The sequence below is a fragment of the Brachyistius frenatus genome, unplaced genomic scaffold, assembly GCF_029030835.1.
Source record: "Brachyistius frenatus isolate BFR_SWC_R1_liver_20210118 unplaced genomic scaffold, ASM2903083v1 Contig_20, whole genome shotgun sequence".
Taxonomy (NCBI): Eukaryota; Metazoa; Chordata; class Actinopteri; family Embiotocidae; genus Brachyistius; species Brachyistius frenatus.
In genome coordinates, this window is record NW_027210619.1 from 5,054,195 (window position 1) to 5,079,323 (window position 25,129).

General features: G+C 39.3%; 1 protein-coding gene across 1 annotated transcript in view; it reads left to right on the forward strand.

The window, feature by feature from the left end:
- Nucleotides 1-3,747: 3,747 nt before the first annotated feature.
- Nucleotides 3,748-25,129, forward strand: part of LOC138619589 (dynein axonemal heavy chain 11) — a 38,092-nt gene continuing 16,710 nt past the window's right edge. The window contains exons 1-55 of the mRNA XM_069696186.1: nt 3,748-3,972; nt 4,219-4,362; nt 4,505-4,698; nt 4,787-4,976; nt 5,081-5,180; nt 5,324-5,535; nt 5,681-5,902; nt 5,986-6,153; nt 6,286-6,402; nt 6,509-6,646; nt 6,749-6,864; nt 6,995-7,190; nt 7,554-7,658; nt 7,758-8,153; nt 8,744-9,076; nt 9,571-9,825; nt 9,919-10,088; nt 10,172-10,394; nt 10,542-10,658; nt 10,774-10,860; nt 10,951-11,109; nt 11,338-11,421; nt 11,550-11,708; nt 11,796-11,918; nt 12,441-12,563; nt 13,130-13,354; nt 13,430-13,521; nt 13,601-13,727; nt 13,842-13,994; nt 14,079-14,312; nt 15,197-15,328; nt 15,768-15,928; nt 16,034-16,190; nt 16,326-16,471; nt 16,551-16,667; nt 16,753-16,891; nt 17,080-17,172; nt 17,254-17,448; nt 17,529-17,606; nt 17,701-17,833; nt 17,967-18,094; nt 18,390-18,538; nt 18,642-18,792; nt 18,904-19,035; nt 19,528-19,701; nt 20,293-20,497; nt 20,777-20,942; nt 21,158-21,260; nt 21,870-22,109; nt 22,183-22,344; nt 22,441-22,634; nt 22,778-22,940; nt 23,393-23,516; nt 23,742-23,884; nt 24,896-25,057. Of these exons, the coding sequence (XP_069552287.1) occupies nt 3,754-3,972; nt 4,219-4,362; nt 4,505-4,698; nt 4,787-4,976; nt 5,081-5,180; nt 5,324-5,535; nt 5,681-5,902; nt 5,986-6,153; nt 6,286-6,402; nt 6,509-6,646; nt 6,749-6,864; nt 6,995-7,190; nt 7,554-7,658; nt 7,758-8,153; nt 8,744-9,076; nt 9,571-9,825; nt 9,919-10,088; nt 10,172-10,394; nt 10,542-10,658; nt 10,774-10,860; nt 10,951-11,109; nt 11,338-11,421; nt 11,550-11,708; nt 11,796-11,918; nt 12,441-12,563; nt 13,130-13,354; nt 13,430-13,521; nt 13,601-13,727; nt 13,842-13,994; nt 14,079-14,312; nt 15,197-15,328; nt 15,768-15,928; nt 16,034-16,190; nt 16,326-16,471; nt 16,551-16,667; nt 16,753-16,891; nt 17,080-17,172; nt 17,254-17,448; nt 17,529-17,606; nt 17,701-17,833; nt 17,967-18,094; nt 18,390-18,538; nt 18,642-18,792; nt 18,904-19,035; nt 19,528-19,701; nt 20,293-20,497; nt 20,777-20,942; nt 21,158-21,260; nt 21,870-22,109; nt 22,183-22,344; nt 22,441-22,634; nt 22,778-22,940; nt 23,393-23,516; nt 23,742-23,884; nt 24,896-25,057 (8,928 nt within the window). The 5' untranslated portion in view covers nt 3,748-3,753. The remainder of the gene's footprint in view (nt 3,973-4,218; nt 4,363-4,504; nt 4,699-4,786; nt 4,977-5,080; nt 5,181-5,323; nt 5,536-5,680; nt 5,903-5,985; nt 6,154-6,285; nt 6,403-6,508; nt 6,647-6,748; nt 6,865-6,994; nt 7,191-7,553; nt 7,659-7,757; nt 8,154-8,743; nt 9,077-9,570; nt 9,826-9,918; nt 10,089-10,171; nt 10,395-10,541; nt 10,659-10,773; nt 10,861-10,950; nt 11,110-11,337; nt 11,422-11,549; nt 11,709-11,795; nt 11,919-12,440; nt 12,564-13,129; nt 13,355-13,429; nt 13,522-13,600; nt 13,728-13,841; nt 13,995-14,078; nt 14,313-15,196; nt 15,329-15,767; nt 15,929-16,033; nt 16,191-16,325; nt 16,472-16,550; nt 16,668-16,752; nt 16,892-17,079; nt 17,173-17,253; nt 17,449-17,528; nt 17,607-17,700; nt 17,834-17,966; nt 18,095-18,389; nt 18,539-18,641; nt 18,793-18,903; nt 19,036-19,527; nt 19,702-20,292; nt 20,498-20,776; nt 20,943-21,157; nt 21,261-21,869; nt 22,110-22,182; nt 22,345-22,440; nt 22,635-22,777; nt 22,941-23,392; nt 23,517-23,741; nt 23,885-24,895; nt 25,058-25,129) is intronic.

Consider the following 25,129-nt stretch of genomic DNA (forward strand, 5'->3'; position numbering starts at 1 on the left):
TTTTTTTTGCCACCAACACACATCGAAACTAGTTTATCGTGTCTGTGTTTCCGGAGACAGGTGGAGCAATGATTTATGACGGGGTGACTGACAATATATTATTATTTAGTCAATGCGATCAATTATTATATGGACGGGAGGTCACCAAACAACAGACCCACGCAGCGTTCTCCCCTCCTCACGCGTCTGTGTTTTTAAATATAGGTTACAAATTGATCTCTGGACTTATGTCAACCGGCTGCTTGCTACCTTTTTTTTCTATTGGCTTTATAATTACAAAAAACGAAATAAAATTAAACTGCTTTGATGAAAATCTATCTATCTATCTATCTATCTATCTATCTATCTATCTATCTATCTATCTATCTATCTATCTATCTATCTATCTATCTATCTATCTATCTATCTATCTATCTATCTATCTATCTATCTATCTATCTATCTATCTATCTATCTATCTATCTATCTATCCATCTATCTATCTATCCATCTATCTATCTATCTATCTATCTATCTTAAAATAAACGTTTACATTGACAGACTGTCTCAAACGGTTTTGTTTCCCTGCTGTATGTCCATGTCCCTTTGGTCTGCAGGAAGATCTGTCAAAAGAGAAAAGCCAGTGCCCTCTACAGGACGACACTGATGGTGACGGAGCGCACACTGGGAAGCGCATCGCCAATTTTTTCACGCTCATCATGACTTCCAAGTTTGTCTTCAATAAATCTATTTCCTTTTTAATTCACCTTCACTGTATAGTTTCTTTTATCTTTATCAAACAGAAAGAGGGAGTACAACAATAGAGGCGTGAACGAGGAGCAAGGTTTAAGAGTGGGGTTGTAGGCCTATATTATGAAGCCTTCTGAGATAATCTGTGATTTAGTCCTGTATAAAAAAGACCTGGCTATGTATATATCCTATGAGAAGATAATAATACAGTGTAGAGAGAGTAGCCCAAACTTAACCGTAATCCTGTAGAGGGCGACCTTGTGGTGTGGTCCTTCTGACTTGGGGGTCTAAATTTATATGCACAAACCAGGTGACAAGTAGGTCTATAAAATAGAACTCCAGTTTGCATAATGTATGTTACCATATTATCTCACAACTGTGTCTTCAACATGATTTTGAGATTATGTAAACAACTACATTTGCTGAAAAGGAAAGCATTGGTCTGCAGGGGAAAACACATTCAAGCTTAAAATATCTTGATGACTATTGGTATGTCAATGATAATTGTAAAACTAATCTGATTTAGTAACTGATTAGTCTGACTGGATGATTTTTCCATATCACATATAGCTATGTAATGTCTCTCAAAATATATAAAAAATATACCTTTCCACCCAACCTAAATAAAAAATGTTGCTGGTCAAATGACTCACTTTTAAAACTTGTTTGGTAATACAGATTTCATTTTCATCAGCATCCTTCGGTTTTCATCTATTTTATTGTGGTTTAATGGTTAAAAAAAATAGTTGATATAATGGCACTCTAAAAATTCTATTTTCAAACTGCCACAGTGAATCTTAAAATAAATAGCTTATAATCATTTTGTTGAAAACTAATTGTTTTCCTGCTGGGCAAGTTATAGGGAGAAGTTATCTAATCAAAACTACCCTGTCATACACAGTGTGGTTTCATCTTAGTTCAGAATAAGAAATGGCACATAATGAAACATACGAAACTCATTTTAGACTGAGATAAAACATTTGCTTGCTCATTGCTGCTTCTCGGATTGACTCGATTGTCATAATGTAGTGCTTTTTTGTGATTCATCTTAGAAATCAATACGGCATCATCAACAAAAGTCTGTGGACTCTGCCAATCATTAATGACATGCTTCATAATACAAATGTTCAATGTGCATTTTTTGAAGGCCAAAAGACAAAGTGCAGCATGCACGAGAGTACAGAACATTATACTGTACATACAGAGTTTAACCTAGGTAAAGAAACGTGTTAATAACAGATTATTTCAAGAAAACAGACTTTGCACCATCTCAGAACACTGATTTTGATCGCAGGCAAAATATCTGCAAGAGATAAATTAATTCAACTATTTGCAGGCAGCACATACTTTGTGATGGCAGACTGCTCAATAAGCACTAGATAGAGATATTACGAATGCTAGCTCAGCAGTGTAACAAGCCTTGGCAGGAAAAGCGTTGAGGTTGCATGTACTGTGCCAGGCTTGAACAGCATTGTTTCCAAAAGAAATAGTTTTTGGTTGCTTGAGAGGATGCAATTGGTGCAGTCTGTCTTGCAAGCTTTGTGATGTTACAGCTCCTGGATCAGAGGTAGCTGGCAGAAAGTAAAATTAAACAAGAGATAATTATTTACTGACAGGGAGGCTGTACAATGATAAAGGAATAAAAGGATACATGCAGAGCCATAACACGCAACGAATTGCAAGATACCGACCTTCTCTCTCTCTCCCTGATGATAGTTTTATGATCACATCTCATATGAGGCCATTAGGGTTTTCTGTTCTAATTTAGCATATCGAATGACTTATGTTCTCAACCATGTTAACATCTGTGCTGATTTTCACAGTAAAATTATTTTGTGGATTACATCAGAAGCCATCTCCATCTTAGCTGCTTGAATGCATCGCTCCCAACTTGTTATTAGCACCATAGCAACAGGCTGGCAATTTCTCCCCCGTAGGTGGTCTTGTCATTGTTAGTGATGAGGTCCAAAACGGTAGTGCCAGCTGCAAATCTGAAGAGTTTGTCTCACTCTCTTCCCCGAGGATCTATCTCTTGATGTGAAAAAAGTAGAAATAGTCACGCAACAGTAACAAGTGCATTTCCAGAAATTGTATAAACTGTTATCAATGTTTCATCCTCCGTCTCCACTATATTTATAGAAAAGACTAAACTTTGAGTACCCATTAATAGAGCAGGATACTAGTCAGCTAATTAAATCTCTATAAGCTTTGCCAAAAGTAGGCTACAATTTGCTGTTTATTTAAAGGCATTTCAGAGCAGCCAGACCTCTAGGTTGCTCTGAAATGAGGTGCAATAAAGTTCATTGTAAATAGCAGTTGCTGGGCATAGTGCTGTGCTGCTTAGACAACCAAAAAGTCACATAGCCTACATTTTATTAGTCTGTGTGTCCATCACACACACTCCTCCTCTGTCCAGTCCTGTCTTTAAAGAGGCCACAGTTTTGCACCTATTTAAACCAAAAATGTTTTGAAGTACAAAAATGATGTCAGCCTGCAAACTGTGGATAAAGAACTGCAAGACAATAAGAACCAGCTACACTGTAGACAAATAGCATCCTTTACTAATGTAACCTACATGCAAATACCTGATGCCTGATACCTGAACACCTTATGATTTGTATTCATAATTCATGCTTTAAGTTCATTTGAAATAATGAATTATGAATACAAATCATAAAGTACACAGTAGCAGACATAGTAATTGGCTACTGAAATAAGAACACCATTTTCATGGCCTTAATTGGGGAATTTTTTTTTTTTTTTTTTTTTTTTTTTTGCGACACAATTAGTTAAGCAGAGCTAGATACCTGGCAATGATTGAGAAGAGGAACTGTTGCTACGCAACGGAATGCTGACCCGCCCCCTCCACTGTGCAGCTCATGTCCGTGTTTGTACACGCAGCGACTTAAAACCACGACACGAAGTTACTGGGTCACGCAGAGGCAAGTGTCGCGAACTGCCTCAAACTACGTTTTTGTTGAACGAAGTGACGGGACTGAAGTATGTCATGGTCGTAGAAACGTCATGTCCGACGAGGAAAACGTGCCTTCTTTCCTGGAGGACGCCAGGGTAAAGTTTGTCGAGGGAAAAGTTTGTGGGCTTTTGCGACTGCAACACGGCCAAACATGGGAGAAGAGTGCTGCCAGCGAGGAGTTTCAAACGCTTCTCAAAGACTTCTTTGAAAAGAAGTCGGTTATATTTTTCTCCTCCTCACAAAAAGGTGGTCTGGTTGTTTCTACTGAGGTATGGTTGTTCGCAGACTCTCCTATCAACCTTTTTAACAGCAGACATTTTGACATGTTAGAGCTGGAAAAGCACACTCAGTGGAACTGAATCATCATTTATGTTATTGATTCAACCTGTCACTATCCTACTGTGACAAGGAAATGGTCCTTAAAAATGTTAGAAATGATGTATTTGGCATGACATATTTCATTTAAAAGCATATTTTTATTTTTTAAAAATCTTTTCTTATTATTTCAAACGCAGGTCCCAGATGCTGCTCAAAGCAAGCAAATCTATATTCTGAAGAAGAGAGTTGTTCCTGTAAACTCTGAAAACTTCAGGGAACTTCTGCTTTTCGGTCTCTTGTCTCCACCACCACTACTGCAACTGTCATGCACAGTTGAGAAGGTGATTGTTATACCCTCCATCATACATTGTGAAAAAGCATTTACCTCTGTTGTATTTTCTGTCAGTTATGTTTGTGATACAGATTTCATGCTTCTCTGGCTTTATGGGCTCTGGGTGCATTCACTCTGTGTCTCTACACTAGGTATGCGCGCCCCTGCTGTCAAACTACAAAAACCATCAGATGTGGCCAAATCTAATGTCTGAAGACATCATTCGACATGTTGAGAGCATGTGCAGTAAGACGTCTGTTGTTCGAGGACAGGTTTTGGGGAAAACTGTGCTTCTTAACCCCACTTCAATGGATTGGATGGGAAATTCAAGCAGCACCTTTAAAACGTATGTGAGACCACAAATGCGTACTGCTTGATCTTTGGTGATACTATAAGATTGAAGTAACCCTCTCGGCTTTTATTTTCCAACTCAGTTATGAAAACTATGATAGGGCTCTGGCGCACGCCATCGAGACCCAGGTCATCAACTGGACGAATCTGATCCAGAAAATTTTAAAGGAGGATTCATCTGACCTGCTCATGACAGGATGTAATCCAGGGCCTGATGCAGAGATGAAGTTTTGGGCTTCCAAGAAGAGCAATGTAGAGAGCATTTATCATCAGGTATGCTTCCTTCTCCTCTTGATCTTTACTAAAATATTATTTAATTTTTTTGCACCTTCCTCCATTTCACTCTTTGTTAAAGTGTTTTAAACTTTCACTTGCAGCTTCAGAGTCCCTCTGTTCACATGATGGCGGAGATGTTAGAGATGATGGATAGCAGCTATCATCCAGCAATCAAGACTCTAATTGAAAATGTGTTGAATGGTAAAATTAGTTTGTCTATTTTTCCAAGATGACATACTGTAGTTTGTATCTTGTCAAATATCTGATGCTCAATATCACTGTCTCTATTATGTTGTTTTAAATTGAGATTGTTTCTTTGCTTTTTTTCTGCCAAAAAAAAAAAGCGCTTCAAGAAGCTCAGGACATTGATCTCCATCTGCAGCCACTACGTGCACAGCTCTCTCAACTGGAAAAACGAGGGTTTCCTCACATGGAAACATACACCCCTGCACTTTTTCACATGCTCTTTCTCATCTGGACCAACTGCCAGTCTTATCAAAGACCAGCACGCATTGTGGTGTTACTGCAGGAACTCTGCAATCTGCTCATTGAACAGGTACGAAACCTCAGTAGAATTAAATAGAGTGACACGCATGTCAAATTAAAAACAGTGCATGCTTCTGATGTCAGCATCACTCTGACTGCGGTTGTTGGCTGTCTGCGGGAACAAATTAGCAGATGTAAAACCTTTCCCCCTGCAGGCCTCCGCATACCTCTCTGCAGATCTGCTGCTACGAGTGGATACGGAGGAGAGTTTACAAATGGTATCAAGGGTGATAAAAGCCTTTCGAAGTTTTCGAGATTGTTACCAGACCCAGAGGGAGAGGCTGGCCAACCAAGTGAAACACGCACCCTGGGATTTCCCATCTGCCATGATATTTTCACGTTTCAACCAATTCTTTAATCGTATGCTACAACTGCAGGTGAGTTTTTTGTTATTAAATTCAGGTGTCAAACTGAGGTTGTGTTTTTATTTGTTTCCTGTTACCACAAATTTTCTCTGCAGGAATTGTTTGAAATTATGCTGGACTTTCAGAGGATGGAAAGGATAGAATTTGGTGGAATTACAGGGAAAGTCTACAATGAGAACGCTGCTAATATGCACAAAGAGTTCAGTAACCTCTGTGAAGCATTGAAACACAGTAAAAACAGTCCACTTGACTTCAACTCTCAGGTGAAACCATCTAAAAATATTTTTCCTTTCCTTTTTGTTAATATTGATTAAAATTCTTGTTAAAGTCGTAATGGACAATCTTACACTGATGTCCCTCATAAAATATAACTGAATTGTTATTTTTGTTCTAAGGGTTTTGAAAACGAGTATAAGGAGTTCAAGATAAGGATTGCGGACTTTGAGTGCCGCCTTGCCAGCCTTCTGTGTTTGTTTTTTAAGGATTGCTCAGGACTGGAATCAGCTTTGAAAGTAAGCATGACTGAATAGTAGTGTGATGTTAACTGCATTGCTAATGAAGTGACTGGTGAGTGAATGCTGAAAAAGTAGGACATCATTATGTTTTTGGGGCTTTCAGGTGCTGACTATTGTTGGACCCTTCCTGGAGAAAAGAGAAATCAGACAAATATTCAGTCCCAACTTCCTTCTGCTTCAGCAACATTTCAGAGAAGAACTGGAGAAATGTAAATGTCTGTTTAAATCTCAGCTTAATCAGGTACTATAGGCTAAAATCATATATTAGCAATATGCATGCAGTGTACAATAGATGTTGTTAATTTAGCATTTGTTTGTTTTTCCATTTCGACTTTGTGTACAGATGGGGAGTGGTCTGATGAAGAACATGGCGCACACATCTGCAGCTCTGAAGTGGGCAAAAATGCTCAGAGAACGCATTCAGAGACCATGGGAAAAAATCAGCTCACTGTTTGACATGTCAGTAAAAAGTTAATAAAAAATGTATTAAATAAATACGTTTGTGACAAATAATTGCTTAACGTAGAGTAACGGATAGATACATGCATGTAACAAGATGAAAAATTGACTATTCATGTAACATTTCTAGGCCTGCAGAAGGTGTGGAGATGGTGAATGAGCACCACATGTACATGGAAATGTTGGATCTCCTGGACCAGTATGAGGAGGATATTCACTCTGACTGGTGTAATGGTTTGGAACAAGCCTGCCTGAGCAACCTGAACCAGCCACTAATCTCCAGAAACACCTCCACTGGCCTGATCTCAGTCAACTTCAATCCAAAGGTAAGTGATGTCATGTCCTCCACTCCCTTTGTGGACAATTTATAATGCTCAATAATTATCCAAGTTCCTCTTCTGCTGATTTTGCAACATGTCTCTTAAAAACAAGTCAAATTGGTTGGTAATTGGCCCTCCAAAAAGGCCCTAAAACAGAGATTTAGTTAGTTAAATAGGTATGGCAAAATAATAACATTGTTCTAATAGTGTAAACTCCAGATGCAAGTCATTGCTTGCCTGTGTTCAATTATTCCTTGGCTCCAGCTGCATCTTTTTCAAAAAAGTCTTGTCTTGTTTTTTTTAGCATGCTGCTGACAGACTTTGTGCACGGTGTGTATGTGTTAATTACTATTCCCTTTCACTTCTTAGCTGACTGAAGTCTTAAAAGATGTGAAGTACATTCAAACGCTTAGTGAGATCAACATCCCTGCAGCTGCACTGACAGTTTTTGAGAAGCGTGACATGTTCACAAAGGTACGAAAGAAACATGTAACATTATACTAATTTGCACACATGCCCCACCTTTTTGATATCCTTCACATACACGTTTTCTCCACAATTGTATTTTTCCAGTATATGAGCAGTTTGCAGCTGTTAGTACAATGGCACAACAAGCTGAAGCAGACAGTGTTAGAGGTGGAACTTCCACTCATCACAGCTGAGCTGGAGTCCATAGACCTGCAGCTGACAAGAGCCGAGACCATCCTGACATGGCAGGACCAGGACTGCTGGAACTTTATCAGCACCACCAAACACCTCGTCCAAGACCTTGTACGTCGAGTCAGTAGAGCCAAAGAAAACTGCGATACCATTCAGTCAGTGATGAAAGCATGGAGCAAACAGACCATGTTTTGCAGAAAGGACAATAAGAGAGGCTCACTCATACAGCTGGATGACAGGGGAGACTGTGTCAGCAAGAAGTACAGCTCCATGAAGAAGGATGGAGACTTCATACATGAGCTGGTGCAGGTGTGTATGGCTGCATTTATGATAATATTCATTCTTATGCATTATAGATTTGTCATGAATACTTGTGATGCTGCACTGTAAATACACACTAAAAAAAGATAAAAGTACTGGCCTGGCTCCAAAGTAGCATGTTGTATATATATTTATCCTCAACAGGTTAAAGAACAGTTAAACGGCAATTTCAAACTTTGTTCCTTTGCATTTTGTTAATTTAATCATTTTCTTTGTGGGTTTTTTTTTTACTCAGTTTCCTGATGAAAAGATGATTCAGATATGATAGTAAATGTCAACGTAAATCAAATCCCCATATCTGTTTCATGTGTCCAGAGTTTTAAAAATTTTTTTTTTTATTCTGTTAGCTTCTGAACGTTTAGTTCTAGTCACTTAATTTATTTTCTTGACCTCCAAAAATGATTTTAGTACTAATAATTTAACATGTTTCAGAGCTTGGGAAGCCATTCAGATAAAACTACTTTTGTTATTCTATAATATATAAAAGCCCTGAACATTAAATTAGACTTTATTCACTGTTGCTCAGAATCAAATCAAATCAAAATTGATACACTGTCTAATATCCCACATTTAACCAGGAGAATCTGGTTCTTTTCCATGCTGACCCTGCTTCTGAAGCATGGCAATCCTACCTGGAATATGTGGATGAGATGGTGGTGGAGGGGCTCTTCAGCTACATCAACCACTCTCTTCAGTTCTTTGTGGACAACATGGAGTCATGGCCGATCAGGGCTCCTCTGTTTGAGGCTCAGTTGACGCTGAATGGCTCGGGGATGACCTTCACTCCTTCAATGGAGCGAGATGCAGGAGATGGCCTCTATGAGCTGATGGAGGGACTGGTCGGAGATATATTGAAGACTTCAGTGAATATCAGGAGAGTTGCTGCTCATCTTTGCACGGACAGCTATCAGGTACTCTGCTCTAAATTTGAATGTAAATACAGGTTTTCTTTCACACTGCAATTGTTTAGAAAATACAGAAAGAAGAAAGTCAGTTCTTTGCATTTCCAGTAAAAGTGACACAACAATGTTTGTTTTAACATGCTTGTCATTTCAAATTGTTGGATTACTAGTTGGTGTTCATAGGCCATAGACCTGTCCTCACAAGCACAAAGACTGTAGCTTTCCTAGTTTTAGAATATTAGTAGACTGGGTTGGGGTGTTTTATTAGTCTAATTTAGCTTGTAAAAGGCACATATTCAGTTACCTCCTCGGTATTATCAAGTGAAATTTATGTGTAGAAGTTTGTATTTGTACATTGTTAGATTTAAAATATTTTTACTAAGTCAGTTATTTGGAAAAATGGCGTCTCCTGCTGTACTAAAGTTGCAGAACTCATATCTTGTATTCTTATACAAATAGTGGCTACACCTGATGTTTTATGTCATATTTTATAACTCTTCCAGGATGTGATAGATGACATGCTAGATTTGTTGGACCTGAGGCAAGAAATTATGGAGCGTGTGGAGAATGTTCTGGAGAAAGCGATAAATTACCAGCGGAAATTTGATTGCTACACCCATCTATGGAAAGATGACAGGGCTGAATTTCTCCGCCGGTTTCTCCTGTATGGACATGTCCTTACAACAGAGGAGATGGAGGCTCATCGAGCTGATGTGCGCCCCGAGAACTCCCCTACAATCGATAACTTCAAAGAACAGGTGAAAAGTTTAGTAAACTCGTGAATTATATTTTCCAAAACATTGCGTTTTTTATTTTTTATTTTAACGTCTGTCGTTGTCCTAATTTTACAGATTGAGTGTTACGAGGCTCTGTATGGTGAAATTTCCCGGCTTGAAGACTTCAAAGTGTTTGATGAGTGGTTTCGGGTGGATATCAAGTTCTTTAAAGTCAGCCTTCTCAACACTGTCAAAAAGTGGAGCTGGCTTTTGAAAAAGCATCTCTTGACATATGTCACTAATAGGTAAAATTAATTTCTGCACGGCTCTTTAATTCAGACTAAACTGTGATATCAGTTATTCTTACTTTGCAAACTTTCCCATTCAGTCTTGATGAGCTGCAGAAGTTCATCCGAGCCACTGTTGAAGGGTTGAATCATCCTTTGACTAAAACGGACCACCGGGGCTTTGTGGAAGTTATGAGTCACCTGTTGGCAGTCAGATACAGACAAAAAGCCACTGACAAGATGTTTGAGCCTCTTAGAGACACAATAATCCTTCTGGAACGGTACGGGGTGACCATACCAGACCAGTTCTACTCTCAAATGGAGGTAAGGAAAATAATTTGGTTTATTTTCATGCCACTTTCAATTACTAACAGATAACAAATCATAATTTATGTACAAAGAATCGTAATACTGTGTGTTGATTTTTGTGCACATCTGGGCTTCAAATAATCAAAATAATTGTTTCTACAGGAACTCCCTGAGAAATGGAGTGGGGCTAAAAAACTGGCCTTAAAAGTGAGACATGAGGTGGCACCCATGCAGAATGCAGAAGTGCTGGTTTTACGAAGGCGATGCATGGACTTTGAGGTGACAGATCACTTTTATCTTTTATTTCCAGATAGATTGCATATACACAGTGTGGAAGCTATTGTATTATATCTTTCCGACTGTGAAATAATGAAGCTGGTATCTTATTTCTTAGGTCAAACAAACCAAATTCAGGGAAATGTTCAGAGCAACGGCACCCTTTAGTTCCAACGCAACGTCTCCCTACATCAGTCTGGAGAAAGTAGGAGTTTAACGATTGCTTGATTAGAGGATTAAAATTACATTGTATTGTACTGTACATGTTGCTTGACAAGAGCCATGTGTTTTCTAGTCTGAAAAAGCAATCCGGGAAATGGAGAAGGAAGTTGGAGAGCTACAAGAGTCCACAAACCTGTTTGATGTTACTATTCCTGACTACAGAGACATTAAGCTCTGCAGACAAGAGATCACGGTCCTCAAAGAACTGTGGGACAATGTTGTATATGTGCAGGTGGGTAGCTTCATCTATATTGTTTACCTAAATGTCCTTATTCTTGAGGGAATGGATATCCAGCCAAATGCCTCGTCACCCGACCTCAATACTCAATAACTTAATGACTTGACCTGTCTGTCCTCTTGGAGGCTGTCCGTGAGTCTTTGAATACCCTGTAGCCTCTAAATGTCCCCATTAAGCACCGTCAGCCCATTGACCCCTCTCCATGCATCTTTATCTATTCAGAGCAGTGTAGAAAACTGGACAATGACCAAATGGCGGCAGATAAACGTGGACCAGATGGATGCAGAATTGAGGATGTTTGCCAAGGTGAGGTCACCAGCAGTGCTACATCACACCAACTCATCTCTCCTGCTGTCTTGCTGTCATGCACCATTGCTGTTTGTAACAGATGCCCCTAATAACTAATTATGTTTACCTACCTTCTGTTTGTGTAGGGCATACGGAAGCTTGACAAAGAGGCCCGCGTGTGGGATGTGTACTCTGGATTAGACCTTTATGTAAAGAACTTGTTGACGTCACTGCGGGCCGTGAGTCAACTGCAGAACCTGGCAATACGAGAGCGCCACTGGGTGCAGCTAATTAGAGCCACAGAGGTGCATACATACACACAGCAGAGGTCTTACTGTAGAACAGATAGAAATCTGAGACTTTGTTTCATGACTGTAATTATTTTTGAATAGATGGACTTCACTGTGACGGACAATACCACCTTGGAAGACCTGTTGTCTTTGCAGCTCCACTTGTTTGAAGACGACGTTCGCAACATAGTGGATAAGGCGGTCAAAGAAATGGCCATAGAGAAGGTTTTTCTTCAATCAGAAATATATCATGAACAAACACAAAAACACGAGTAGTCTTTTTAGTTATAATTACCCATTATATTATGTAACATACTAAACAGCATTTCTGGTAAAGTATTTTTTTTAAATTTACCAGCTAGCATTAACTTTGAAAAGTTGTGGTGAGATTTGAATACAGTAAGAGTTACCCTTACTATGTCGCTTCAAAGCAAACATGTATTCCATTTGGCTGTTATTACAAACACTACTTCAAAGAGTTGTATGTTTTTGCATGCAGAGAAATGTGCTGAACAAACAAACAGGACTCCTTGCAGTACTTAAAATCCAGATCTGTATCAAAACCTGAAAGCCTAACACTATATACGTTTTTATTTTAGGATGCACATTAGATAACTAATGACATCGAGCTTGGAGCCAACCTTGGAAACATGGTCCTTTAGCAAAATTTGTTCTGTACAGATAGTAGGGAATACATTTTGTATTATTTAAACATTGTCATCAATATGCTGTCCATTTTTATTTCAGGTCGTAACAGAGATAGGTCAAACATGGGCGTCAATGGAGCTTTCATACGAAGAACATTACCAAACCTCTGTGCCACTACTTAAATGTGATGAGGAACTCATTGAAACTCTTGAAGATCATCAGGTAGATACCTAAATGTTAACGAGATTTTACTTGTGACCTCACAAAATAGAAAAATGTATAAAGGTTGTAAAGCACAACAACTTGCTCTCAAGATTGGTTGTCTGTGAGAGGCGCTGATAGTTGAATGCTGAATAGAGATGAGAGTGCAGAAAGGGCCGCCCTGTCTTGAGTGTCTGACAGCACAGCTGAGAGCAGAGAGGTCCCTATTGAGTCCTTTTAGATTTATAGCTGCTAGAGAACACAGGGCATTGTTGCACTGTGGCAGTCTTTGAAAATGTACACCAGATGTATTGGCGGGTTACAGCCAGCAATTAGAAGTCTTGCCACTTTAGTGCCTCTGTCTTTGTTTGAATAGTCACTTTCGCTCCCCCACATTTTATAGGTTGGCATGCTAATGAGCTGGAATGGGTTTGCAAATAAAACTGATATATATTATGATATCTGGTTATTAAGACATGGCATTTTCTTGCCACATATCGGGTGGTAATTTGGTGCACTTTGAGTCTTTAATTGGACCAAATCCTTTAGATAGGCCATTCTAATTTTTATTTTTCCTTCCCTTCAAGGTTCAGCTCCAGAGTGTCTTTCAGAGCAAGCATGTAGATCACTTCCTGTTCCAGCTAGTGGAACTACAGAAACAGCTGACTGTGGCTGACTCGGTGCTGACGGTCTGGATGGAGGTCCAAAGGACATGGGCCTACCTCGAAAGCATCTTTAAAGGATTTGACGACATTTGCCAGCAGCTGCCTGCAGATACGCACAGATTCCAAGCAATAGATGCAGAATTTCAGGTCTGCACTCAAATGCCCCTTGTGTAGTCATGTAAAGTCCATTATTGTAAACACTGCTTTCTTTGGTTCTTTTAGGAGTTAATGTTGGACAGTGCTAAGACTGAAAATGTCATCGAGGCCACCAACAAACCTCATCTCTTTGAGAAGTTAGAGGATCTACAACAAAGGTTCATGTTTACTTCATTGAACTTTCAGGATACTGTTTGAAGCCTCCTGCTTACTGTCCCTATTCCCTCTTTGTGACAGGCTGGCATTATGTGAGAAAGCTCTCACCGAATACCTGGAGACAAAGAGACTTGCCTTTCCACGTTTCTACTTCATTTCATCTGCAGACTTGTTGGACATCCTCTCTAAAGGCAGTCGTCCCACAGAAGTACATTTACGTTGAATTCATTTTTTGTTTTTGTTTAGTGTTCATTTATGTCACTATCATAATGCTTTTGTTGTGTCTATCATGACAAATGTAATGACTAATTGTCTTTTGTAGGTAACTGTCCATCTGTCAAAATTCTTCGACAACATGTCAGATCTTGAGTTTGCTCAAAATGAACAGTCGGATAATCCTAAACTTGCTGTCGGCATGTACAGCAAAGAGAGAGAATATGTCCTGTTCCAGACTGAATGTTGTTGTTACGGGCCGGTAAGATCATATTCGGTGTCAGAGTGTTAATGAGCTATGCTTCATAAAATAAGTTAACCACTGGTAAACATTATTTTACATTAGGTGGAGGCATGGCTTACTTGTCTCGAGGAGTCTATGAAGGAAAGTGTCCGGGGTCACCTGTTTGAAGCTGTGTATGAGTATGAGGACAGACCCAGAGAGCAGTGGATTTTCGACTTCCCTGCCCAGGTTGCACTCACTGGATCTCAGATCTGGTGGAGCAGTGATATGGAGCTCGTGTTTAAAAGACTAGAGGAAGGATTTGAGTCTGCACTAAAAGACTACAACAAGAAACAGGTACATTTTATGATGATGTACACACTAACATTTCAATATTTAAGTTAAATGCAGCTTTGAAAGAAAAGCTGTCACTGCTTGTCAGGTACATGAAGTTACATATCTTCATGATAGTGAAAAAGGGTTGTTGATTTAGTATTATATTGTTGATGTCATACTTTGTGGTGTATTATATTTGACTGTAATAAATGCAAGCTGTACCTGAAATAAGACAAACTGCTTGCAAAATTTGGATTCAGTACAGCACCACCACAAATCATGGGTTTTTGGATTATAGTAGTTATTATTATACACAATATTTTTGATAGATTAATAGAAACTTCGATCGATCGATAAATCAATAGTGTAAATTTCCCACATTTATTTTATTATTTTCAATCATGCCATTATTATCACCTCACAGTCAGTGACCCGAGCTGGGCTTGTGGAGCCTCATCGTGGGGTATGCTCACAGTTGTATTATCACTCTTGTCAGTTTCATCAGCAGTATTTAAGGTTAACATGTCCTTGGCTGCTGTTTGAATAATCTGTCTTTCCCTTCAACCCACTGCACTGCACTGATTGGATCTGCTGTCATACAGGACCAGGGATAAATGACATCCATCCAGTGCTGTTTTAGTCCAAACAAGAACACAAGACAAATTTTGATTGTCTTTAAAGTACACAAGGTCCACATTCATATACTGCCAGTTTATGATGTTCTGCATGGATTAAAATTTTAATGACATTGAATAGTTAACAGTACAAGTAAGACAGGAAACTCGAACCAACTGGTGTTATATCAGATTGCTGTTGATTCAGTCCCATGAGTGAATTTAAATTGTCACTATTCTCTTAACTTCTGTTTTCCTTGCCATTGTTTTCAATCTGTTATTTCCCTACAGATTTCTCAGCTTAACTTGTTGATTGGCTTGTTGCTGGGAGAGCTGAGCTCCAGCGACAGACAGAAGATCATGACTATATGCACCATTGATATCCATACTCGAGATGTTGTTGCCAGCCTCATCGCTCAAAAGGTTGACACAAGTGAATCTTTCCACGAAACAGTATTTCATTTTAGTCGGATTGAGCAAACTTTGGCATTAAAACAGAATTCATATCGATGTATAAATAAACATATAACTGCGATTTTTGGTTTTGCCTATTTAAGATCAGGTTATAATTTATTAAAAATGGCAACCTTTATGGCAACAGTTCAGTTTTCCATTTGCAAAAGAGAAAAAGTAGCTTTAATTTTGAAATAATATTTGATAATAATAACACGACTAACTTAAATGTACAACAGTACAATTCGCCATTCTGTAAAAATATATATATTGATTGCAAAAGATAAACAAGGGATGCACAACTTTTATTTCACTAAAATAGATTAATTAAAATACCCCACATCTGTACCATATTTCTTGTGACAGATTATCTCTGATGTAATTTGATAGCAGTCGTTTATGCTCACAGGTCACCACCTCACAGGCCTTCCAGTGGCTTTCACAGCTTCGACATTGCTGGAATGAACAGCTCCATCACTGCTACATTAACATCTGTGATGCTCAGTTCCTATATTCTTACGAGTATCTTGGAAATACACCTCGTCTGGTCATTACTCCCCTCACAGACCGGTAACTCTTCTGCATATCAGTTTTCAGTTTATGCACACATTCAGTACAATAAGTTCATATCATACAGCACATTTGTATTCCTCCTTGTGCTGTTGGCAAGTGTAGGTGCTACATCACCTTGACTCAGTCACTCCACCTGACCATGAGTGGAGCTCCTTCTGGTCCTGCAGGAACAGGAAAGACTGAGACAACGAAGGATCTTGGCAGAGCCATGGGTGTCATGGTGTACATCTTCAACTGTTCAGAACAGATGGACTACAAGGTTTAAAGTTCAACAGATCAGAGTTCATAATTATTTCAGTTGGTCTGTTTTTTTTGTTGTTTTTTTTAACTTGTTTTAGATGTTTGAGTAAACAAATATGTTTTAATGCAAACTTTCTTTTCGGTTTATGTTAAGTCCATTGGAAATATCTATAAGGGTCTGGCCCAGACTGGAGCATGGGGCTGCTTTGATGAATTCAACCGTATCCCGGTGGATGTTCTGTCGGTTGTAGCGGTGCAGGTCAAAACCATTCAGGACGCCATTCGCTCCAAAAAGGAAAGGTCAGTAATTGAAGCTGAATGCATCGTCATATAACAGTGCATGTTGAAAAATTAATTCACATTGTGTGACACCTCATAGGTTCCTGTTCCTTGATAAAGAGATTGTCTTAAAACTCTCTGTTGGGATTTTCATCACTATGAATCCTGGCTATGCCGGCAGGACAGAGCTACCCGAGAACCTCAAGGCTCTTTTCAGGTGGGAACAATACAGTAACTTTCTTGATAGTGTGTCTTCATTCTGCACAGAGTTCATTGTCTGCACTGTCTGTGTCTCGCTGTAGGCCCTGTGCCATGGTGGTGCCCGACACAGAACTTATTTGTGAGATCATGTTGGTGGCAGAGGGCTTCCGTGGTGCTAAGGTTTTAGCCAGGAAGTTTATCACTCTGCACAATCTCTGCAAAGAACTGCTCTCCAAGCAGGTAGGAGAAAAGCACTTAGTAGTACCACAATGTTGGATTTGAACAGAGGGAACTAGTAATAAATGTTTTCAGCTATACCTCAGGGGCACAGAAAAGCATGAAAACATGTAAGTAGTATTACTATGTATGATAGGATTTTTGATAAGTGAAAACACAGGAATGCAAATCTTCACTTCCTTCTCTATTAGGATCACTATGATTGGGGTTTACGTGCTGCCAAGCCTGTTCTGGTTCTGGCAGGAGCACTGAGAAGAAGAGACAAGACAAGACCAGATGATCAGGTGACATTATATGTGGATGTCATCTCCTAACCACATTAGATATAAGCATTTTCTTACATATGAATGCACATTAATTCCTAGGTGCTAATGCGTGCACTGCGGGATTTCAACATGCCTAAAATTGTGACTGAGGATGTGGCTATCTTCTTGGGGCTGCTGGGAGATCTATTCCCAGGCCTGGAGGTGGAGAGAGAGAGAGACTGTGAATTTGAAAAGGCCATCCGGACGACCACTCTGGAGCTCCGACAGCAGCCTGAGGAGACTTTTATCCTCAAGGTTTGACATGATTTGGTTTATACCCACCTTTCAAAAAGAGAATAAAAGAATTTTCTTGTAAACATCTTTTCTTCTGTCAGGTGGTGCAGCTGGAGGAGCTCATGGCAGTGCGTCACTCTGTCTTTGTTGTTGGAAATGCAGGGACTGGGAAAAGCCAGGTTAATTTTTTAAGCGTAAAAAATCATTAAAGTAAATGCTCAACTTGATTTTGTAAAATAGGTGTCAAACGTGAAGTATTGACATTTTCAACAGATATTGAGAGTTCTCCATAAAACCTATGTAAACTTGAAGAGGAAGCCGGTATGGAATGACCTTAATCCAAAGGCAATCGACCGAGATGAACTGTTTGGCTTCATCCATCCTGCAACTCGAGAGTGGAAAGATGGTAAATGGAACTGGATTTTAATGAAGATAACAAAATGTGAACACAAGAAGTCGTTTTTACTCACACCAAGTGTAAACAATGCTTATACTTTGCTCTCTCTGTTGTTCTTTACATCCCTGAATCTATATGTAAGGTTTGCTTTCATCACTGATGCGAGAGCAGGCAAACATCTCTCACCTGGGGCCTAAGTGGATTGTGTTGGATGGAGACATTGATCCGATGTGGATTGAATCACTCAACACAGTGATGGATGACAACAAGGTACCTCCCTCCTGTTCAGACATACACCGCTGTACAACACATAGCAAGCAAGGTGGTGTAAAGAGAAAAAAGATGTTTCTTTCCCCTTCCTTCAGCAATCACTTCCTGGAGTGTGAGTATTTGGAAGTCCTTTTCCAGAGCAATGAATCATGTCACAGGGATCTTGTGCTTGAAATATTCTAAAGCAAGTCTGTCAGACCTGATGAGATATGGAAGTGTTTTCCTTATCGTTTGGGCAGAGTTGTCTGACATATTGACCATTTAAATATCATGATATTTGGATAATGTCTTTTAGGTACTGACTCTGGCCAGTAATGAGCGCGTGTCGCTTACCTCATCCATGAGACTGGTATTTGAAATCAGTCACCTAAGGATGGCCACTCCTGCCACAGTGTCTAGAGCGGGAATCCTCTATGTGAACCAGCAGGACCTGGGCTGGAACCCGTGAGTTACACAGAACCCTTTCTGTTTTCATTCATGTAATTTCAGAGGTTTTCAGTGCAATGCTGTTTTTGTAACATAACATAACACTGGCATTGTTGCTCAGGTACGTTGCCAGCTGGATCGACCAACGGGAGCGGCAGACAGAAAGGGCCCACCTCACCATACTGTTTGAGAAATATGTTCCACGTTGTCTAGAACAGATGAAAAACACTTTCAAGACAATCACTCCCATCCTAGAGATCTCTATGGTGCAGGTACATAACACACAAGCATGCACAGTATATTCATTTCTTCTTTTATCTGCTTTTACAGTCAGAAAATTGCAATTTAATAATAATAACAGTAATAATTTCCTTCTTATTCAGACACTCTGCACTTTGCTTGACTGCCTTCTAACACCAGAAAATATTCCCTCTGAATCCCCTCGTGAAATCTACGAGACCTATTTCACTTTTGCTTGCATCTGGGCTTTTGGTGGCACCCTGTATCAAGATCAGGTATTTATTTGGTTTAATTTAAGTAGGGTATGATAATTCAAATTTTATTTTACATCTCAATTTACATATTGCAACTATATGGACAATTTGGGTGCACAAGTTTTGACATGACAAATAAAAAAAAAAAATTCTTGGGTGCTCAAAACATAGCAGTTGTCCTTCAGCTGAAATTACTTTTTTCCACAGAAAAATGTGTAACTGGACAACATAAAGGACTGGTAGAGAGTGTTATTGGGTAGTTTGTTAATAATCCTCATAATAGTTCACTTACTTATCACTCCATTTTGTCTTTGCTTTGTCTATTTCTATCTTCTTCTTAAAGGTATACATATAAAGTGATGCATGACAGAGTGCATTGTATTGAGAGACATGTCAAGAGTGTCAAGTGACCAAAAACAATATAACTGTTAGTCATTTGGACTAATGGTGGGGTTGTCCAAATGAAATGATCTGAACTGATACATAATGTTATGTCTTTGATGGTTTGTCCAGCTCCATGATTATCGGCTCGAGTTCAGTCAGTGGTGGACCAAAGAAATGAAGACGGTGAAGCTGCCAGCACAAGGGACAGTGTTTGACTTCTACCTTGACCATCAAACCAGACGGTTCTTGCCCTGGAGTGATACCGTGCCTCCGTTTGAAATGGAAACCTGTACACCGTTACAGGTAAAAAAAAATATTCCCTTCTACATCTACAAGAGGAGGACCTTCGAGAAGAAATGCAAACTTTTCAAAGTGGTTTGACAAATAATCACAATCACAAGAAGTAAACTTCTTAAGGAAAAATAACCAAAAATGACCAATACAGTCATATTAAAAATGTATGTATGCCTCAGTGAACATAATAAGAGAGGGTAAAGTCACATCATGAGGTTATGGCACGGGTGCTAAAATGGATGATAGGCTTGCCACTGTGTCTGATTACCATCTACTACTCCCCATACCAGACTGTGTGGGGGTGAAGGCATGAGCAACAAGGCTTGAGCTATCACCCACGCTCTTTTGTCTTTCTGTATGCTCTTGCATACAGCTGTGAATTCTCCAAAGGCTCTTGCTGAGCCATAATTAGTGGGGTTTTGTTCTGAGCAAATGATGCTATTATGACAGAATAGTTGTGGTGTTCTGGGGAAATACAAGAAATTATAAATCACATACAATTCACTGAACACATGTCTGTCAATAAATCACACTCAAAGAAAGCCATAATAACCATGTATGTTTCTGTTCTGTGTCTTCCTGCTGTTTCTATGATTGCAGGCTGTTCTGGTACTCACAGCAGAGACTGTGCGTCTTCGGTACTTCATGGACTTGTTGCTGGAGAAGAGAAAGCCAGTGATGCTTGTGGGGAATGCTGGAGTGGGAAAGACTGCACTTGTCAAGAACAAGTTAAACTGTCTGCCAGATAGTTACAAGACCACAAAAGTACCCTTCAACTACTACACCACCTCCCTCATGTTGCAGGGTGAGTGTTTTTTTTTGATTGTTCTGTGATACAGAGGAGCACATCAAGGAAACTGTAGCACCATCTGCTGGCAGTCATTAGATTCAGAAAGGCTTGAGGGGGAGAAAACGTCACCCTCTTGTATGATTTCTAGTCATGAGACATCCCTGCATTTCTAAAGATGGTTTCACTTTTTCTAGCTATTATTTCTCCTGCATGTGTTAATTAACTGTGGTTTGGTTGATGTTTTTTCTGTTGCTGTTGTTCATTTCTGACAAAACACTTTACTTTCTCTTGCAGTGATCCTAGAGCAACCATTAGAGAAAAGGGCAGGCAGAAGCTACGCCCCTGTAGGCAACAGGAGGCTGGTCTACTTTATAGATGACATGAACATGCCAGCTGTTGATAGTTACGGAACAGTGCAGCCTCACACACTTATACGCCAGCATCTGGACTATGGACACTGGTGAGAAGCCCAAACATCATGTCTCCATAACAGACAGACGTACAATAATAGTAACACAGTAAATTTACAGTATGGACAATTGGGGTGACAAAAATATAGATAAATTGTAAACATATGAATCCACATTACCACTTTTTCAGTTATATATTTGGGTCTCATGACAGTTTGTTTTCTTTTTTTTATTGAAAGCTTCTTCAATTTCCTGCTCTCTGTAGGTATGGCAGACAGAAACTGACCCTAAAAGAAATACACAATACGCAGTATGTTGCCTGCATGAATCCAACTGCTGGGAGCTTCATTATCAACCCCAGATTACAGGTATGTTTGTCAGTTAAATTGCCCTTAATTTTATTTTCTGAAGTGGCGTTAAAAGAAAGAATCATATCAGCATAATTACTTTATCAATACAATCAAGTGCATTAGAATAATGCCATTAAATGCTTGAAATATAGTTTATCTTTCAATAAATACAAATTAGAGTATACTTAAAATAATGCACAGACTCTTATCCTACATTTTCCTTATGCACAGTCTATATGTACTTTCAAAGACCTGTCAAAAATCTTGAGTAGTGTTCAAAGTAAATCTTATTTAGCAGAAACTTCTGTTTGCAGAGAAGGTGCACCATCTGGTCTTTCAAGAAACTAATTCTTGGAGCATAAGTACATCATATTACAGATTTTAAGACAATGTTTTGTACTGAAGTGACATCATAGAGATGTATTATGATCATGTAGCTATTACTTCTCCTAAAATAACAAGTACTTAGTGTTTATTTTAAATATATATTATATATATATTAATTTTAGAATGCCTGCTATTTATACTTTTTAAGTGTTGTGGGTTAGATGGAAGTCATCCCAAAGCAAGTGTATTATGTACTGCTTTACATTTTCTGAAATTTGAATATGCCTTCGCTCTCTACAGAGACATTTCTCAGTGTTTGCAGTAAGCTTTCCTTCATCTGAGGCTCAGACGTCAATCTTCGGTCAGATCATTTGTGGCCATCTGAAGCAGCAGCTCTTCAGTCCCCTGGTTCATCAGAGCGCTGCAGCTGTGGTCCAAGCTGCTATAACTCTTCATCACAAGATGGTTTACAACTTTCTGCCTACAGCCATCAAGTTTCACTACACATTTAATCTTCGAGACATATCAAACGTCTTTCAGGTAGTGCTCATTGTAAGAACATTTTACAGTTGAAATTATGAGTAAAATACTCATGATTATCTGTGCTATGAAGGGCATCCTCTTCTCTGGGCCTGAGAATGTGAAAGAGAGCAGTGACCTGGCACTGTTATGGCTCCATGAGTCCTGCAGAGTGTACTCAGACAGACTGGTGGATGACAAGGACCTGCAGCTTTTCCGGAAGCTCCAGATGGAGACTGTGCATGAATGCTTTGAGGTGCAATTCAGAGTCTGATAAACTGAATGAATAATGCTGTTCTTCACCTTCAGAACAACACTGACCAAAAGCTTTATTATGCTCATCCTCTTCCAGGGACTGGAGGACAAAAAGGTGAAAAAGCAGCCCCTCCTCTATTGCCACTTTGCCCAAATGGGTGAGGAACCCTCCTATGCTCCTGTCACAGACTGGTCTGCACTCAGGACCGTCCTCACAGATGCCCTGGAAAGCTACAATGAGCTCCATCCAGCCATGAATCTAGTGCTGTTTGAAGATGCCATGCAACATGTGTGAGTGTATTTACTTTCTATATTATGAAAGCAATTATAAGAAACATAATGAAGTTAATGAAATTATCATTTGATGATTATAAATAAAGAAATGATAATAATCTGTGTCTTTAGAAGAATAACGAAGGCTGTATTGTTCCCAGCTGTCACATCAGTCGTATCCTGGAGGCTCCAAGAGGTCATGGCTTACTGGTTGGGGTTGGGGGCAGCGGGAAGCAGAGCCTGACTCGTCTGGCTGCCTACATATCCTCTGTGGAAGTCTTCCAGATCACTCTGAGTGAGGGTTATAGTATCCAGGACTTCAAGGTAAATATGGATGTTGATAGGTTAAAGCCAAGAAGAACATTAATCATAGTATGACATAATAAAATATGCTTTTAGGAAACCTTGACGTGTACTTCTTACGTTATAGTATGCAGACAAGGCCTTAAATTACATTGTTGTTGTGTAAAATAAATCGAGGTTTCCCTGTATGCATGCAGGATATTGATGCAATTCAATTTTGTTCAGCTTCTCCAGTGACGCAGAAAACAATTGTCAGATACTATTAAAAGCCACGGGAAAATATTTCAATATTTCATTAATGAAGCAAGTTTATCAATTTAATTATTTAATAGCCTCATAAAAACTCAAGGTGTTATCATGGGACTTATGTTCTCTAATTGATTACTATATTGAACAATTTGATTTTCTCCAGTGGACTCTCCGTTAGTGTGAACACTGCAGGTTTCCATTCATGTCACGTGTGTTCTGTTTAGATGGATCTGGCAGGTTTGTTCCTAAAGACTGGAGTGAAGAACCAGCGTGTGGTTTTGCTCCTGACTGATGCACAGATACCTGATGAGCGGTTTCTGGTCATTATTAATGACTTACTGGCATCAGGTGAGACCCAAACTCCACAACAGTCACGCTGTTTTTCACCTTTGTTTGCCTGACACAGAGCTAATATCATCATAGTTGCAGAATTTACTTCATAAATGCACATTATCAATTATAAAACATGTTCAGTCTTTGAAATCCTTCTGAAATTATAAAGTAGAATTGAAGAGTAAGTACTCATCACTGGAGCTTGTCTGTCTATGATTATGACTGTCCTGTTCCTTGCAGGAGAAATTCCTGAGCTCTTCAGTGAGGAGGAGATTAAAGGAATTGTGTCCGATGTGAGAGCTGAGGTACGAGGCCTCGGGCTGTTGGACAACAGGGAGAACTGCTGGAGATTCTTTACAGAGCGAGTGCAACTGCAGCTCACGGTCTCGTCTTTAAAATTCTTTCTGGTTTCTTTCTTCTTTTTTTTTATCCACTAGTGCTTTTAACTGTATCACTCTGGAGATATTATTTTGTTCCTCTTCCACTTTAACAGTTTTTTGTCTTGGTAATATGTTCAATTATATCATCAGACGTATTAATATCTTAATGTTTCCTTTATAATGTTGTAATTAGTCTGAGAAAACCTTGTGGTTTCTCGTTCTGAGACCAAGGGGGTGTCGTCTGTGAAAAAGAACACTTTTTTTTTTTTTTTTTACCTAAAATGTTCTTAAATGCTTTTGCCAATAAGACAAACATAAAAAAAAAAAAATTTTAAAAAGGGAAATTAACAACTCATAAAAACCTTTTTGGAGCCAACATATAGCTAGTATTACTCCTAAAAGTTACAGATGTACGCTCCACTTAAATTAAGGAGAACATGTAAACACCATTAACTGATAGACACATGGGGAAATGCAAACCAGATCTATGTTGCACCAAAGATGACAATTTTGATAGCACTTAAAGGTGCCATCACAACTGACATTCACAACAAGAAATTAATGAGAAAATCTTACACGCACACATTAGCATTTCTGAGCTAGGAAATGAAAAGCACAGCTGCTGTATAATATTATTAAATATGTTTGACAAGCTGAATTAACCATGCCAGACAAACTGGGGGGTTAAAAGGAAGGAAATTCTTCTCAGTACACATGTATGCCATCCAGCTAATGTTTGCGCCAGGGCCTCTGGTAGCGTCACCGTCTGCTCCAGCCAACTGGGGACGTGGCTGCTGTCCACATGCCAAGGTGATGAACATGGGGGTGCAGATGGCTGCCAGTTATGGGTTTCCCTTTTAGAGACACATCACCTTTGATATCCATGATCTGTGTTTGTTTTCCGATGTGCACTTGGTTGTATATCACGTCATACTCAAGCTCGGTGAGGCGCATTTGTAAAATCCGTTTAATGTACATTTTCTTGAATGACTCTCCCTGCTTTCTTCCTTGTAGGTAGTACTGTGTTTGTCTCCTGTGAGCACTGCCCTGCGTATTAGGGCCCGTCAGTTCCCAGCCCTCGTCAATTGCACAACCATCGACTGGTTTCATCCTTGGACCACTGAAGCTTTGCAGTCGGTCAGCTACAGCTTCATCCAAGAGATTGAAGGCATTGAGGTCAGGCTTTTGAACCTAAGTACTTTATCGCACCATCTTTCTCACCTTTACAGTCAGATTCTCAATGAATTT